The 15,400-nt window shown below is 45.6% G+C and overlaps 1 protein-coding gene across 5 annotated transcripts in view; it reads left to right on the top strand.

Moving 5' to 3' along the window:
* MIB2 (MIB E3 ubiquitin protein ligase 2) overlaps positions 1-15,400 on the top strand; it is a 100,108-nt gene that overhangs the window by 15,868 nt on the left and 68,840 nt on the right. For 2 of the 5 annotated variants that reach the window (XR_007770822.1, XM_050931909.1), the window contains exons 2-3: positions 187-265; positions 14,185-14,503. Coding sequence is in view for 4 of the 5 variants with exons in the window: in XM_050931909.1 (XP_050787866.1) it covers positions 14,257-14,503 (247 nt within the window). In the remaining variant the exon portion in view is untranslated. Of the gene's footprint in view, positions 1-186; positions 266-9,510; positions 9,623-14,184; positions 14,504-15,400 lie in introns of those variants that run through there. The other 3 variants (XM_050931910.1, XM_050931912.1, XM_050931911.1) reach the window with 2 other exon arrangements.

The following is a 15,400-nucleotide window of genomic DNA, read 5'->3' as shown; positions in this document are numbered from 1 at the left end:
TTTCAGTGCTCTGTGCCGAGACAGACTGTCTGTTTTGAATAGCTTGGGAGGGGGTCTGATTATTACACCCCTGTCCTCCAGCTGCAGTGTTGTTCATAAGAAATGCACCTTGGTGTGTCAGGGGCACGTTTGGCAATTGCTGCAGCACACATTTTAAACAGAAGTTGTGGCCATACTTCTTTGCAGGGTTTTTTATTGAAGGCTTGCCTCAGTTTTGCCTTGACGTCTAGGGACACTACTGCAGATTCTCCCTCTTGGATTTCAGGTGGGTTTTATTTTTAACTCTCTAACTTGAGAGTGGGGAAGTGTTGGCACTTGAAACTTGTGGTTTAGATAACTCGGGCCTCAATCTGATCCGTGCCAGTGTAGCTCCACTGACAATTCTCTGTCCATGTGGGTCTTGCTCCCACCTCATTACATGCCCTAAGTTTGAAAGACCAGGCAATTGTAACCAATTTTTGGAAAGGATTTCTCAGCCTGTTTCTCTTTCCACCTCCTTCACACACACCACACTACCTCCAAGTAGAGTGAAAATGAACAGCGGGCACTCTGACCTGCTGGATAAATGTTAGACACTGCAGGTCTCCATAGTGATAGATCCTGCATAGTTACAGGCTGGTTCCTTGGCAAATTACAGAAATAAAAGCCTTTCTGGGTGCTGGAGAGAAGGAAAGAGACAGCAAATCAGGCTGACTTTGAGAGAGTGGATTATTGTTTTCAGATGCCTTGTATATTAAAGATACAAGGTTTGGAATTTTTAAAAAACATTAATACAACTGGAAATGCAGATTTTTCCTTTCTACTGTTTAGCAACAAACAGAAACCCCCCAAGTGCTTGGCCTAGTATGGCCTAGTAATCACAAAGTTTCATTTCAGCTAACCCATGTGAGCTGGGGGAAGGAGGGAGGGAACGGGGGAAAAGTGCAAGTTCATAGCCTGGCAGTAGGAGATTGAATACATTGCTTGGTTTATTGGGGTTGGGGGAAGCGGACTCTGCATTTCTTTAAGGCAGGTAATGTGCCCCAAGGGCAAATAAACTTAGTCTGAGGAGACAACCTCATTTGGAAAATACAGCATTGCTTTTAAAAAAGCTGTTGGTTGCTATTCTAAAACAGAACCAGTTGGTCTTTCCTGGCTCCTCCCCTTAGGGTCACCAAATATCCTGATTTTATAGGGACAGGCCCGATTTTTGGGTCTTGCTTTTGTAAGGCTTCTGTTACTCCCCCACCCCTGTCCCAGTTTTTCACACTTGCTGTCTGGTCACCCTACCTCCCCCTGCCCCCTCCACAGCACAGAAGTACCTTGAGCACCTCCAAGTTAGCCCATTGGTTACGCCTGCCTGTTTAGTACAGCTGGCTTTGTTTCCAGTGCCATAGGAACATCTGCATCACATGGGCCAGACGTTAGAAGGTGCTGCAGAGGTGAGCAAACAGCAGCGTAGTTGCAGCATTCCAGGCTAGCTTGACCGAGGAGTTGTGCGCACACAGTGAGTGGGCAGCGCTGCTATCTTGCTGTAGCCAGAATATTTTCTGTCTTCTCTAAAACGGGATAGAAAGGTCACACCTAGCACTTTCTCTTCTGCATCACAGTAGTCTGAAGCTCTGGAGCATAACCTGGATGCTCTTGATTTACATGAAGCCCCATTAAGGTCAGGATTCATGGATATTGTCATGTCTCTCGGTAGGTTATTTTAAACCCCAGGCTTGTAGCAATGGAAGGTGGCATTTTTCCCTTGGCCATCCTGGCATCCCTGCCCCTTGTTCCCCAGAACTATACGACTCAGACATTTTGCGGGGGAGAAGGGTAGGGGGCTTTTTGTTTTAATGAGCAGTGCTTTAGTAGAGGAGTGCTCCTGCTTCATCTCCAGTAAAACTCATGAGCCTGTCAGCTGCTGACTTGTCAGACTGTGTATGTTGTAACTGCTCTAGTCATCTGGGTGGCAGACAAAGAAGGTTTTGATCCTCGTCCTTGTCTTGCTGTGCTGGACACGGATTAGGCATGAAGGCAACATGCTCAGTACCCGCTTGTATGCGCGTGGAAGGCACACGGCAAAAAGGCAGCCTTCTGGGTCAGCAGTCAAGGGGCTGCGCAAAGGTTGCTGCCACACAGATACTTTCAATAGCATCACAAGGCTACGTAGAATATGAAGCAGCCCGGGAAACCACTTTCACTACAGACTGGTTTATTGGAACATCAGATTGTCAGAGCAGAGCTGTGGAGAGGGTTGGGCTGGACCCTTTTGTCTCCTGTTATGAGCCTTATTCACAGGGGCTGGAGACTGAGGCTCGGTACCCGGTGGGTGGGCAGTAAAGCAGTCTGGTAGTTGTTGACTTTGAGATCTGTATCCACTACAGCGGCTGTTTGGATTCCTTCAGGTTCCTCTGGTATCAACACAGACTCCTGGCAACTCTGCCGTGCGATAGCCAGTACCGCCTCGTAAAGCGAGGTCTGGTTGAACACCAGCGACGACCTGCGAGTGGTGGCGTGGTTGAGTCTCTTTCCCAAAGTGCCCCTATGCAGGTATGGGCATCCCAATGGCCACGGTGACAGCAAGGCCTGTCATGGAACCATAATGCAAGGAGGAATGCTGCGAAGTGGGAAGGGTATCTGGATGCATAGAGAAAACAATGCTTCAGCTGTGCTCAGGGTGCCGAGTGACGTAACCCAGGTCCTGCCCACCCTGCCATGCACCTTTCACGGCACACAGCATGTGTCAATCCATCTGTAGCTTGAGTAGCCACTAGCTAGCTGGCTCTGCTGTTTAGGTAGCAAGGGAGTGTCCTCTGATCACAGTAACTTTTTCCTGGTGTGGTTACTTTAAAAGCAGTAATGAATTCCCTTTAAAGTCCAAACTCACCGGAGCTCTGGCTGCATAGCTCACTCTAGTCCTGGGGGCAGGTGAGTGGCATTCAGCTCCTTCGAAATGGGAGGGGGGAACCACAATTCTCTACACTTCCTTGGGCCACATACTGCTCTAATTCCAGGCCTCTTGCACACTTTGTCAGTCACAGATTCCTCTGCCTCTTGTACGTCATGCCTCAACCTACTCGGGTGTGACAGCAAGACTTTGCCCAGGGGAGCTGGATGGGAATCTCCATAGTAACTACATTTGCGTCCACTAGTTTTCTCTCCTCCCCTGGTTTTCCCCGTCAGAATAGCTGATTGAGGGCCCCTAGGGAAGTAGCTTTGCTCTGGGCTCAAAACAATACAAGAGGAGCCAGTTTACGGAACTGTGATCTGGAACGAGGCGAGCAGGCGAATCCACCGTCTGACCATGTTTAGGAAATGCTGCAAAACCTACTTCAAGAAAGCCTTTTCCCCAGAAGAATGGCATAGAATGACACACTCACCACTGATGCCCCTCTGTTCCTAAATCCCCTACTACCACAAATTGATTCATTTCCTCTCTAGCATTTAAAAAAAATTAACCTCACAGCCTGAAACAGAGTTTTGACTAGGCGAGGTTCCAGAGATCCTGTCAAGCCCAACAGGGACATTGTTGTTACTGATTCTAAGGCCACGTCCAGACTAGGGTATTAAAATCGATTTTAGATACGCAACTTCAGCTACGTGAATAACGTAGCTGAAGTCGAATTTCTAAAATCGAGGTACTCACCCGTCCAGACAGCGCGGCATCGATGTCCGCGGCTCTCTGTCGATTCCGGAACTCCGTTCGGGTTGATGGAGTTCCGGAATCGATTTAAGCGCACTCGGGGATCGATACATCGCGTCTAGACTAGACGTGATATATCGATCCCCGAGCAATCGATTTTAACCCACCGATGCCGCGGGTTAGTCTAGACGTGGGCTTAGGTGGAAAGTGCTTGGATATTAAGGGGATAGAGTTTTCTCCTGCTGCCCAAGAAACTGAGACTAGCTGATGGTCTATTAATAGTGCCACTCTAAAGCAGTGTTACAAAAGGGGGATCCTTTCTCTGCCCTTCGTAAGGAAGGAAGGACTCTGTACCTCCATTTTATGGAGGGGCAAATTGAGGCAGAGGGGTTGCGTGAGTTGGCCAAATTCATGCAGTGAATCAGTGGGAGTTCTTGCCACTAATTGTGTTTTCAGGCCACACTTCCCTGTTCTGGTCTGGTCATTTGAAATACCTTTTTTCCCATTGGAAAAAGACTTAAAAATAAATCTGAGGTTCCTTGGAATGTCCGCCTACATTTATGTGTGTGATAGTCCAGTTATGCCTCAAGTCCATTGGGTGCCGCAGTAAAAGTGTAAGTGCTGCATTATAAATAGTTGTTGGATGGAAATATGATTGCATATGCTCATTTCCCTTTGTCCCCTGTCCCCCAAAAGAGAGAGAACTGGAAAACAGCATAAGAGGAGACAAGGTTATTAGAAGTTCTTTTTTAACCCTTCAAAGACTTAACCGAAATCTCCCCATTTTTATTTGCCCAAAATGTTGTATTACGTTCCTCAGTGGATATTAAAGATGGTACATGGTCAGGGGAGGAGTTTATTCTTAGGCCTTGCTAATTCTACTGTCATTGTTGGATGGTATTTTTAAACATCACAGTGCCATACAGGGTACCAAACAGCTCCACGAACAGTAGGCATCACACCTACCTTTCAGTTTTCCCCTGGTAGAGAGGTACCTGGCCTGGCTGGAACTGGCCCTGTGACCAGCATTTGCAAAGGAATGTTGTGTTCATAGTTTCTTGTCAATATTTGCATCTTGCTGTCCTGTACTGCTTCCTTGTAGAATGTGTTGGGGGCTGAGTGCAGTGGTGTTATAACTGTGTTTGGTCCCGGGATAGTACAGAGACAAGGTGGCTGAGATAATCTTTTATTGGACCAACTTCTGTTGGTGAGTGAGACAAGCTCTTGAGCTACGTAGAGCTCTTCTTTGGGGGGCTAAAGATGGCTGCAGTGGAATCGGGGGAGCCAGGGGATGCACTAGCATGAAAGGATGCTGGGGCAGATTTTAAAAACACAAATAGCAATTAGGTCTTAACTTCCATTGAAAGCCCCTGGGAGAACCTAACTGCAACTTTTGCCTTTGGCAACCTACCCTATTGCCTATGTAAGCAAACCTGAGTATACAGATGTCAACAGGTTTGTGACTTTCTGATTCCTAGGTCATGAATGGGCTGCATCTACACCAGTGTTCTCTCCTATCCGGAGCAGACACCTAGACCATCCACTGGGCCCACCCTAGCCAGCAGGGTGGCTGGAACATGGGTAGCAGGTCCACACTGGCACTCCTGCTAACATCAGCTGAGCTGCACCAGAGGCAGACAGTAATAAACCATACCAGTGTAAGGGGTGGCTGTCTGCCAATAATCAGCTTTTCCTTTCCAAGCACATTTGAAATTCTGTCTCCTCAGCATCAGTCCCAAGCTGACTCCCCTTGATAAGTGAAACGGGCAGCTCCAGTTGATGTGGCTTCGGAATGCAGGGGTCTTCTTAATGGGCACCCTCCAATGCAGCAATTCCTGGCTTGCTTTGTTGCTGATATCAGTGATTCCCCATCCCCATCATAAATGATTTCCTGCGCCGCCCCCCCCCCCCCCCCCGCCACAACTGGTGTGAAGAGTCTTTCAAAATGTACATAGGGGCTTTGTAAAGCTGTTGGTTAAAGCGCAAAAGCCAAGGTGGCTGCATTTTTATTTTCCCCAGTTCCGTCTTCCAACTTAATCAAGCGCAAAAAAACAAAAACCGAACGTGTTGCCATCACCTCTCTTTGGCAGCAGTTCCAAATATCCCCTGGTTTGACATCAAGAGGAGATAATGGGAGTTATGCACCTAATTTCCTGTCTGCCCCTCTGAAATCTTACCCCAGAGCAGTGCATGCAACAGAAGACAGTGGGGTTTTTATGCAGCTGTAACTGCAATGGAAATGTTCTGGGTAGCTTGCATGTCCTGCCCATCTGTTCTAAAGCCCAGGGTATGAGGGTCATTGCACTGAATAAAAAACAGCTTAACTTGTTCAGTTCGCCAGGCCGATTTCATAGCCAGGGTCTGTCAGAATGGAAGCAACAATGTACAAAATAATCCAGGCCTGCTTTATTTATTTATTAAGGGTGGATTTGGAATTGCCTCTGTCTCTGTGCAGAAAAGAGGCCTTCAATTTGCTTGGTAAAGGCAGCTGTCACTTTAAGTGCAACAGCTGGGCTGTAATTAAGATTTAATCTAAATAAGAGAGAGGAGCCTTGAAAAATAAACATATATAATTTTTCCAGCTGCACACTCTGACATCACACATGCAGGAACAAATGACAACACTGATGTTGTGTTTAAAGGCCTGACTATTAAAATGTTTCTCCTTGCTTATAGGGCTCTATAGCAGGTTTACCAGCCATTGGCTTTCTAAGGATTTCAAAGCATTGGAGTGGATCTGTAAATGGAGACATTTTTGTTCCTTTAATTTTGCCTGCATAGAAAGAGTTTTTCATGGTCCTTTCCCAGCTCGCCATCGATTTGACCAGTAATACAAAGGGCATTCTGGAGCGCTAGGGGCTGTCATAGTACCAGCGTTTCCTTTCCTCTTGGATTTGCACTCCTGCTGGGTTAGTAAGAGGAACACTTGTCATACTTTTGTCAGGGGGGAGCAGAGAATGGAATAATAAACCACCCCTAAATCGCCTGTCTGGGGATCAGAGTGGAAATGGGTCATGGCTGATGGGGCATGAAAGTTCCACTGCCTGTGGTCTGTAATTAGAATGCATCCTCTTCTGCATGTGTCATGCTGTGATGGATTGTGTGAGACTCTGGCTGCAAAGATAGTCCTCACAAAGGCCACCATTCCTTAGTGCGGAGATCATCATCGGTCAAGGCCTTTCTCTCTCCTGTGTATCTAGTTTGAGCATTGCAGAAGTCTGTAGAAGGGTCTTGAATGCAGGAAAGGTGAGGGTATGACAAATGGATGCGAAGATGTTCTATGGGTAGGTGATAGCATCTGGAGTAGGGGGAGAGACAGATGGGAATAGGGGAAGGAGACAGGGTGACAGGAGGATGAGAGAGAGAGAGAGAGACCTAACAGATGAGAGGGAGGCTGGAATGGTATTTTGTGGGGCCTTGTAAAGGTTGGGTATGTGTAGAATGCAAACACAAAACCCACTACAGCAAGTCTCCGAACCCAGGTCTGCTGATGCTGATTTGTGGGGCTCAGGCTCCTGGGCTAAAAATAGCAGTGTGGACATTTGGGTATTGGCTAGAGCCTTGGCTCTGAGCACCTCCCCCATTTTTGGTTTTAGCCTGAGCCTGGATGTCTATACAGGTATTTTTAGGCCCATAGCGGAAGCCCCAGGAGCCCAAGTCAGTTGACCTTGGTTCGCTGCCCCGGATCTTTTTTTCCGTGTGGATAAACCCGTTGAAATGTGATGGACAATTGGTTCCATGTGAAATGATTACATCACCTTCTCTGCTGCTGTGTATCCCCACCCTGCAGTGAGTTCCTTGTGAGCACCCGTATGGCACTCATCACAGGATCGAGGCCTTTGCTTCCAGGAATTATTTCGATGAAGTTCTACTGCCTGTGTTTTTGCAGGAGGTCAGATTCAATTACTGTAGTAAGTGATCCCTGCTGACCTTAGAGCCTTTTGGCCAGAAGAGGGGAGATCATTCCACAGGACTTACCAAGCGTCTGTGAAGCGTGTGTGTGTCTAAATGGGGGGAAGATGGAGGGGAAAAATTGGTTATGGAAACAAATGAAGTGGAATGGAATAGCTAAAATGAGAACCTATTGGAAAGGCTGTGGTGTGTGTGAAACAGTGAAGTGATGCTGCAGCTGTTTGAGCTGCTTGTTTGTATGTTTCCTGTTTGTTTTTATTTATTTATTTTCAAAGCTCACTTCTGTTTTTACGATTGTGCCAGATGTTAGCTGCATTATCTCTGCATGTTTAAACAGAGCCATGACTGGATCATTAAACATGTTTTTGAAGTAGTCCGGTTTGGGGCAGTTATAATTAGGACAGACAATTTATGTAACTTGATGGAAAAAGGCTCTCTTTTGGTTTGCAAAGGATTTGACCTAAAGGATGAGTGTCAGGAGGTGGAGGGAGAGGACTCATCATACTCTAGCATATAGACCCCTACAGCAGCTGTCTGTCGTCCAGAGAGCCCCAGGGTGTGTGTTCTGCTGGTACTGTGTGTTTGATAACATGAGGAATTGCAGTGGTGATTAGCAAGCAGGGCAGCAATGTAGATTTTTGGCATGCTTGGGAACTCCGCCACTCCCCTGTCAAAGACAACTGAAAAGCCACGGAGTCATCATCTGAATTCCCTCGTATGGTCTTCATCTTGCTCCCTTGCGGCACTGGAGTTAAGAGGCTGCTGCTAATGCGTATGGTGGATCTCATTTGTCCATCGTCTTGAGGGAAAGCAGCTATTCCTGCACCTGTCTATGACAGCAACCTCCCAAAAGTCTGTCCCCCACCAGAGCCAGGCAGCTGAGAATAAGTTATTTTTAGGGCTGTTGATTAATCGCAGTTAACTGATGCAATTAACTCAAAAAAACGTAATCATGATTAATCACACTGTTACACAATCGAATACCGACTGAAATTTATTAAATATTTTTGGATGTTTTTCTACATTTTCAAATATATCGATTTCAATTTCAGCATAGCATACAAAGTGTACAGCGCTCACTTTATTATTTTTTGTTACAAATATTTGCACTGTAAAAATGATCAACAAAAGATAGTATTTGTCAATTCACCTAATACAAGTACTGTAGTGCAATCTGTTAATCGTGAAAGTTGAACTTACAAATTTAAAATTATGTACAAAAACCCCTGCATTCAAAAATAAAACAATGTAAAACGTTTAGAGCCTACAAGTCTACTCAGTCCTCCTTCTTGTTCAGCCAATTGCACAGACAAACAAGTTTTACATTTGCAGAAGATAATGCTGTCTGCTTTTGTTTACAATATCACCTGAAAGGGAGAACAAGCATTCTCATGGCAGTGTTATATCCGAATTCGCATAATATCGGGGTAGAGGTGTATTTAGGCAAGAGGAGAAAGCAATTCCTCATCCAAAAGGTTGAATTCTAAAATGAAATTAAGATGTGTCCTGGCCGGTGGGGCCCCTCTTGTAAATAACAAATAGCTTGTCATTTAATGCTGGGGTGGTATGCTCATGCTTAATGAGTTAGCAGAGTTTGTTTCCTACCCAATTATGGAATAAGCTTGAGTGGCTGAACAGAACCAACAGACAGGTAGTACAGAGCAAAGAAATGTTTAAAAAATCTAGCAGTGATCTAGTAGTTACCTCAGAGGTCCACACTCAGTTCTGCAACTGATTCAGTGTAATTATGGACAAGTCGTTTCTCTCTTCTGGTTATCAGTTTGTAGTATGGGAAGGGGGTGATAATATTGAGCTAGCTCCCCAAGGGCTTAATTCATTAATGTTTGTAAAGCCCATCGAGATCCAGGCTTTGAAAACGCTGTAGAGCAGCAAAGCACTAATAAACCATCTCTGTGGAAGTGTACGAAACCAGCAGGCAACTGGAGTGTATGTGAATAAACACTGATGTTGCCGCATCCACCTTTAATAGCCCTGTGAGTGGAAGGATCTGGATATTTCCTTACCAGACTTTTATTGACAAAATACTGGAGATGATGTTGACACTGGAGAGAGGCCAGGACAGAGCTGTAGAAACAGGTAGGTTGGTAATCTCTGTGGGGGAGGGCTGGGCAGGGAGTGCAGATGCTTAGGGATGAGTGTGTAATGCTGGGTCATGGCGGTTCCCTATTCTCGGAGCATAATCAACAGTGGCCCTTTAGGTTCAGCCTAGCAGCTTCAGAAGTGGTTTGTTTTCCAATCTGACATGTGAACCTCCTTCCTCAGAGATTTGTGAAAGAAATGAGCAGGAAACATTTTGATTTAGAGCCAAGAACAGTATGCAGAGAAGCTGTCTTGAATCCTGAAATGCAGTTAAGATCCTCGGTTGGTTTGTTTGGCTTAGCGTATGACTCTTTATTCCCACCACATCTTTTCACTTCCACCGCATAGGACAAAAAAGAAAAATAAACTTGAATACTGAGGGGTGGCTATAGCAGTGGCAGTGTGTGTTGCCTTCAGAGTCTGGTGCTACACTTTCGCGATTTCACAAGATGTAAAGCGCCCTCACCTCCCGCTGAAATCACTGGAAGATGCTCAGCACCTTGCAGGTTTGGACATCTAGATGGAGGGCTGTCATGGGGAGATGGGTCCAGCCCGAGCTGTGACACACTTAACTTGCCTCCCAGGGTGGAGAAAATGAATAAAGGCAGGTCATGGGGCTATGTCAGGCTTCTGGGGTGGAGATAGGACAGAAGCCAGCTGGATGGGAGGGGGACTGCAGTAGGAAGCCCTGAGGATCTCTTCTTGCTGAAGAGAGACTTCCAGGAGCCCAGGAGGGTCTATGGCATGAGAGCAGACGGTGAATAGAGTATCTTGAGAAGACAGACCAGAAGCAGGGGGTGTGTTCATCTTGAGACTGGTGCCAAAGACTTTATCTTGTGTTTAGTCTGGACTAAGTATCATCCTCAATAAATACTAACTAGCAGAAATTACAAGGAACAAAGTGGTTGAATGGGTGATATGCAGTATTGTAACGTTACTCATCACGGGAATGCCTCTTTAATAGAAATAATACAGAGTCCATTTTAATCTTTATTTTTAGTTCACATAAATTGCAATGCAAAAACGTTTCCTATCCTTGCAGCCGTTTTTATTGTGGCCCCATCATTCTGCAGTGTATCTCTAATTACCTGCCACTAAAAGTTTCAAGTGACTATTCATGGCAAATGTCATTTATGAACATTGAGCCAAATGGGAGCTATTTCAACAGCATCTGAAAGCAGAATTTAGCTCTTTAGAACTTCATTCAGAAATACAAAGAGCTTTAGGAAGAGACCAAATGTCCTATTAGGGGAAGGAAAAAAAATTAGGCTAAAAGCCAAAGAATACAATTTTCACCTCAATGACTTAACTCCTATGTCACTTTTGAAAAGGAGATTTGCACACTTGGCAGTCTCTCTCATTGGCTTTCTATGGGACATAGGCAACTAAGTCATTGAGGTCCTTTTTGAAAACTTTACCCTACATTTTAAATAAACATATTTCTTCAAAACACAGACATGGGGAGGGGGATTGTTCCCTGACTTCTCTGATGAAAGATGGTTCGCTAATCAGCTAACCAAGACTGACACATGTAATCCTTTCTAAGAGCAGAATTTTCACTCTTGTTTCAGACGAAAGGTTATTGCTTAATCAAGCTACTGAACTGACTAAAGTTTGAAGTAATTGAATGGGACAAATTGCAAACTATAATCCCTCATTGTCCTCTAGTTGGAAACCAAAATAGCCACGTTAGCATTAATAAATTGCTGTTGAAACTTAAAATCCCGGCAACATCTCTCTCTGAGTGAACATTTATTGCTCATTTTCATCCATCTCCAGCACAGGACAAATCTGTCTTGCTGAAGAAACACCACAAATGTCTTAATGAAAATGAGAGGCTTCATGGATCCTGTATGTGCAAAAAATCAGTGAATAATATTAACATAGTATTTGGGAGGGGATGAATGCTGGGGTACTGGAAGGCTGGGGAATATCAGGAATAGGCAGGAATTAGGTTGAGTTGGCGATTTGGGGGTAGAATAGAGATTCCTTCACCTCTGGATCACCGGTTCAAATCTAGTGGGCATCAGTAGCCGCAGGAGGCTGTTACTATCTGATGGTTATTCGACCTGCATGAAATAGGTTTAGTTAATCTTAATTCTGTTCCCATGGACAGGTATCCTTGCAAAAACAGCCATAGCACTTGAAACTAATTGACCTTTGTGGCAGCCTGCAAATAACTTGGCTCCAGACAGCATGACCTCCCTCCCTTATAACTTGGTGCATTTAAAAAACAAAAAAGTGACCTCAGCATTCTTTTCTGCCATGGCAAGCAGCCATCCCTAGCTGTGACATACTTTCCCTCAGGCCGCCCTGACTTGCTGATGGCTCATTCGTCAAAGACAAAGCTTACTTTTTAAATGTTGCTGTGTGTGGCTTTTCAGTGGCTAATGCCTTGGGGTTGTCTTCCCCCTCCACCCACACACGCCATGTTTTAAAATGAAAACTATTCATAGCTGTGTGGTCTAATCTTAGACCTCTTAGCCAAGACAGGAACTCCAATTTCATGTGTGAAAGCAGTACAGTTTATGTGCACGTTCTCTCTTTAAAATGTTACCAATAGGGGTGATGCTTCTGTGCCTGGTTTCTCATTTGATCATGACTCTCTGATCATGTTGAGAGTTGAGCCCTGTGACTCATACTGTTTAACGCTTGCCTTGGATATCGACACACCTCCCTATAATAGAGCGCAGAGAAGATTTATAGCCTTTTTGTCTTGGGATTGATCTTATACATAAGTAGGAACAAAAACCACATGAATCCTTGCAGTGCGTTCTAGTCTTCCTTCTCAATATATTTTTGCAGTGTTCTGACACTCTATTATTTCCCAGAAACTTTTGCTACAGTCTCCTTTAGTGCTTCTGTAGTCTACAGAACTACAGTTAGCTTTCTGGTCTTCTGAAGATGACCTAAATGTAAATGCTTGAAGGGCTGAATTCTCGAACAGTGGAGGATAGATTTTGAAAGACCATTATTAGTTTGTAACCATAGTGAAGATAAATAGTTAACACCTTTTGGTGGTATTTGAAACCACTATAATACTGACATGAACTCGGTAATGTATGGGCGTTGCTGTCCTCTAGTGTTAGAGTCAGGACTGATTCCAATGTGTCATAGATCCTATACTGATAGTAACTAAAGGAAGCTTGGTGGTCCAACTGGCAGCCCACAGGCTAGATCCAGCCTGCAGGACAACTCCTTCCAACCCCCAGATGCATCTGCTCCTTTCCTCCCTCCAGCATACTTGCTCTACAAAAAGGAATCCTCCATGCGGAGTGACCTTGTGGGTGCGGTCACACTATGCAGACACCATTTCGTAGAGCCCTTGTTTCTGTAGGTAGACTGCGGAGGTGCCCCATGACTAGCTTCCGACTCACAGCACTGAGAATATTGGACCATGGCAGGGGCCTGTGCTTTTGGAGGAAGATGATCTGTGCTTCGTTCATGATGAAAAGCAGGAAGTTGCAAGTTTGGCCAGGCACGCAGCATACCTATAACCATAAAATCTTAGCTGGCTGCAAATTGGTTATGATTCCAACCAGATCTGGAATATCAGTTCAATAAAGAAAGATGAAAATTATCCTGCAGCTCTTGTAATGAAACCCAAGCTGCTGTGCAGATGCTGCATCAGATCGTGTGTTTGGAATGGAGGAGCCAAGCACAAAGTCGAAGCTGGCATTGTTCATAACCCTGTAGCAAGCAAAGCTGTACAACGTGCTCCCAGAGGGGGAACTCCTCTGAATTTCTGGGTTTTCTTATACACTCTAAACTGGGCTTGTGGTCACTGTTGTGGGCTCCATTTCCAGGAGAGGTGGGGAAGGAGATGGTTTTCTGTGAAAGCAGGTTGGCTGTTTCAAATTACTCTTTGGTTTAACCTCAGGCTGAGGCATAGAGTCAGGGAGCAGAGTTCCTCAAACAGAAGTGTTTGCACACATCCATGTGATTAGACCTCTGTGTCTGGTCTAACAGTGTGGTGGGAGCCAGCATTGGTAGCAGGGGAAGAGAAACCTTTTTCCTTCCTTTCATTTCATCCAGCTTCTCACGCAGGTGGAACATTATGGATGGAACAGACGTTGCTCGTAACAGAGCACTACGTGAGGAGTGGTAGTTTTGTTTGAGGGCCTGAGGAAAGAGGATTCATACCAATTTAAATGCTATGTTTTGTTGTCAGCTTGGGTGAAATCCTGGACCCGTTGACGTATGGGAGATTTCTCCATTAGCTTCAATGGAGCCAGGATTTCACGCCCTGTCTGCAAGGGAGAGAATTTTATTTGAAGGGCCAGGATGTTCTTCTGTAGTATAACACCTTGCTACCCAAAGTAGCTCTCAACCATTTTGATGCGGGCGAGGGAGAGGAAGGGGGAATCGGAATTGACCGAAGATGACCTGTTGGCTTTGAGCTGCTTGTTCAGAAATGCAGAATCTAGAAAAACATTGATTCAGAGGGCCCTTGTAGGCCTGGTTTAATTAGCCAAAATTATTTACACATGCACCTTGCTGTGACAGTCACGTTTGTGCCTTGCTCTACAATGTGTCTTAACAGTGTGCTTTCTCACTAGGTGTGCTGGGCACACAGCTCCCTCCGTCTTGCCTCTGAGATTCCCTGCCAGCGAGGGCCGCTGTACCACGTGATGGACTTGGACCCATATGCAAGCATGCAGGTCGGGATGCGGGTGGTCCGCGGAATTGACTGGAAATGGGGCAACCAGGACAACGGTGAAGGGAATGTTGGGACCGTGGTTGAGATTGGCCGGCAAGGCAGCCCAACAACACCGGATAGGACTGTGGTGGTGCAGTGGGATCAAGGGACCAGAACCAATTATCGGACTGGATTCCAAGGAGCCTATGACCTTCTTCTGTACGATAATGCACAAATAGGTAAGGCCAGTGAAATATTAGTTGGATATTGACCAGAGGTGCAGCTGTGTAATTCAGTAAAGCCTTCTGTCTTAGCATACTCAATGTCTAGCTCAAATGACAGCCATCCTCTACATCTCCAGGTCTCGCAGCTGCTAGGGAGACTCAGTGTGGGAGTAGATTGGGAGCCAGAAAGCCCTGCTCTGTGACACGGGAGGCGGGATCACTAAATCTATGTCTGATTCATTTGTAAAATGAAGATAATACTTCTCGGTGTGTATTTGTTAGTGTTAACACTTTCCATTTTCAGAGTGCTGGGCAAGGTACCAGTGTCATGGGAGGTTAAATATCATCAGACTGCCATGGTGGTAACCATGCTGTGCCCAACAAGTCATCTGGGTCTTCGTCAAACATTCTCTCCCCTCCTCTTGACTCATTCTCTTTTCACTCCTTTAAATATTCTCATGTTTAGAATGACAGAGCACAACTGCCCAGCGCTTTCACCTAAACAACAAAATTTGTTGTTGTTTTTTTTTAGGGGGACTAGGGGTGAAGAGGGGGGCGGGATATCTCATCTACTTAAAAAGCAGAGACTGGTCTGAAGTAAAACCCCAGGTCCAAGCAGCCCAAGGACTTTGGGAAAAGTCTGATCCCAGGGCAGATGTAGCTTCTGGGCTTGGTGGGTTCACTACTAAACTCTATTGTAAATTCACGGGGGCAGCCTGAAATCCACAGGCCAACGACAACCCCCTTCACCTCCTCACCCCACCAAGAGGGGCACTGACCACCCTCCATCCCAGCAACTCTAATCTTGGCCTGGTGTGGAGGGGAGCTGGAGAGTGAGCCTGCCCCACACTCAGCTGGCAGCAGTGGCTCCTGTCCCACTGGACTGGGTCCAACTGCGGGTATTGCAGCCTT

The sequence above is a fragment of the Gopherus flavomarginatus genome, chromosome 21 (genome assembly GCF_025201925.1).
Source record: "Gopherus flavomarginatus isolate rGopFla2 chromosome 21, rGopFla2.mat.asm, whole genome shotgun sequence".
In the NCBI taxonomy this organism is placed as follows: Eukaryota; Metazoa; Chordata; order Testudines; family Testudinidae; genus Gopherus; species Gopherus flavomarginatus.
This window is presented reverse-complemented; position numbering and strand designations above follow the sequence as displayed.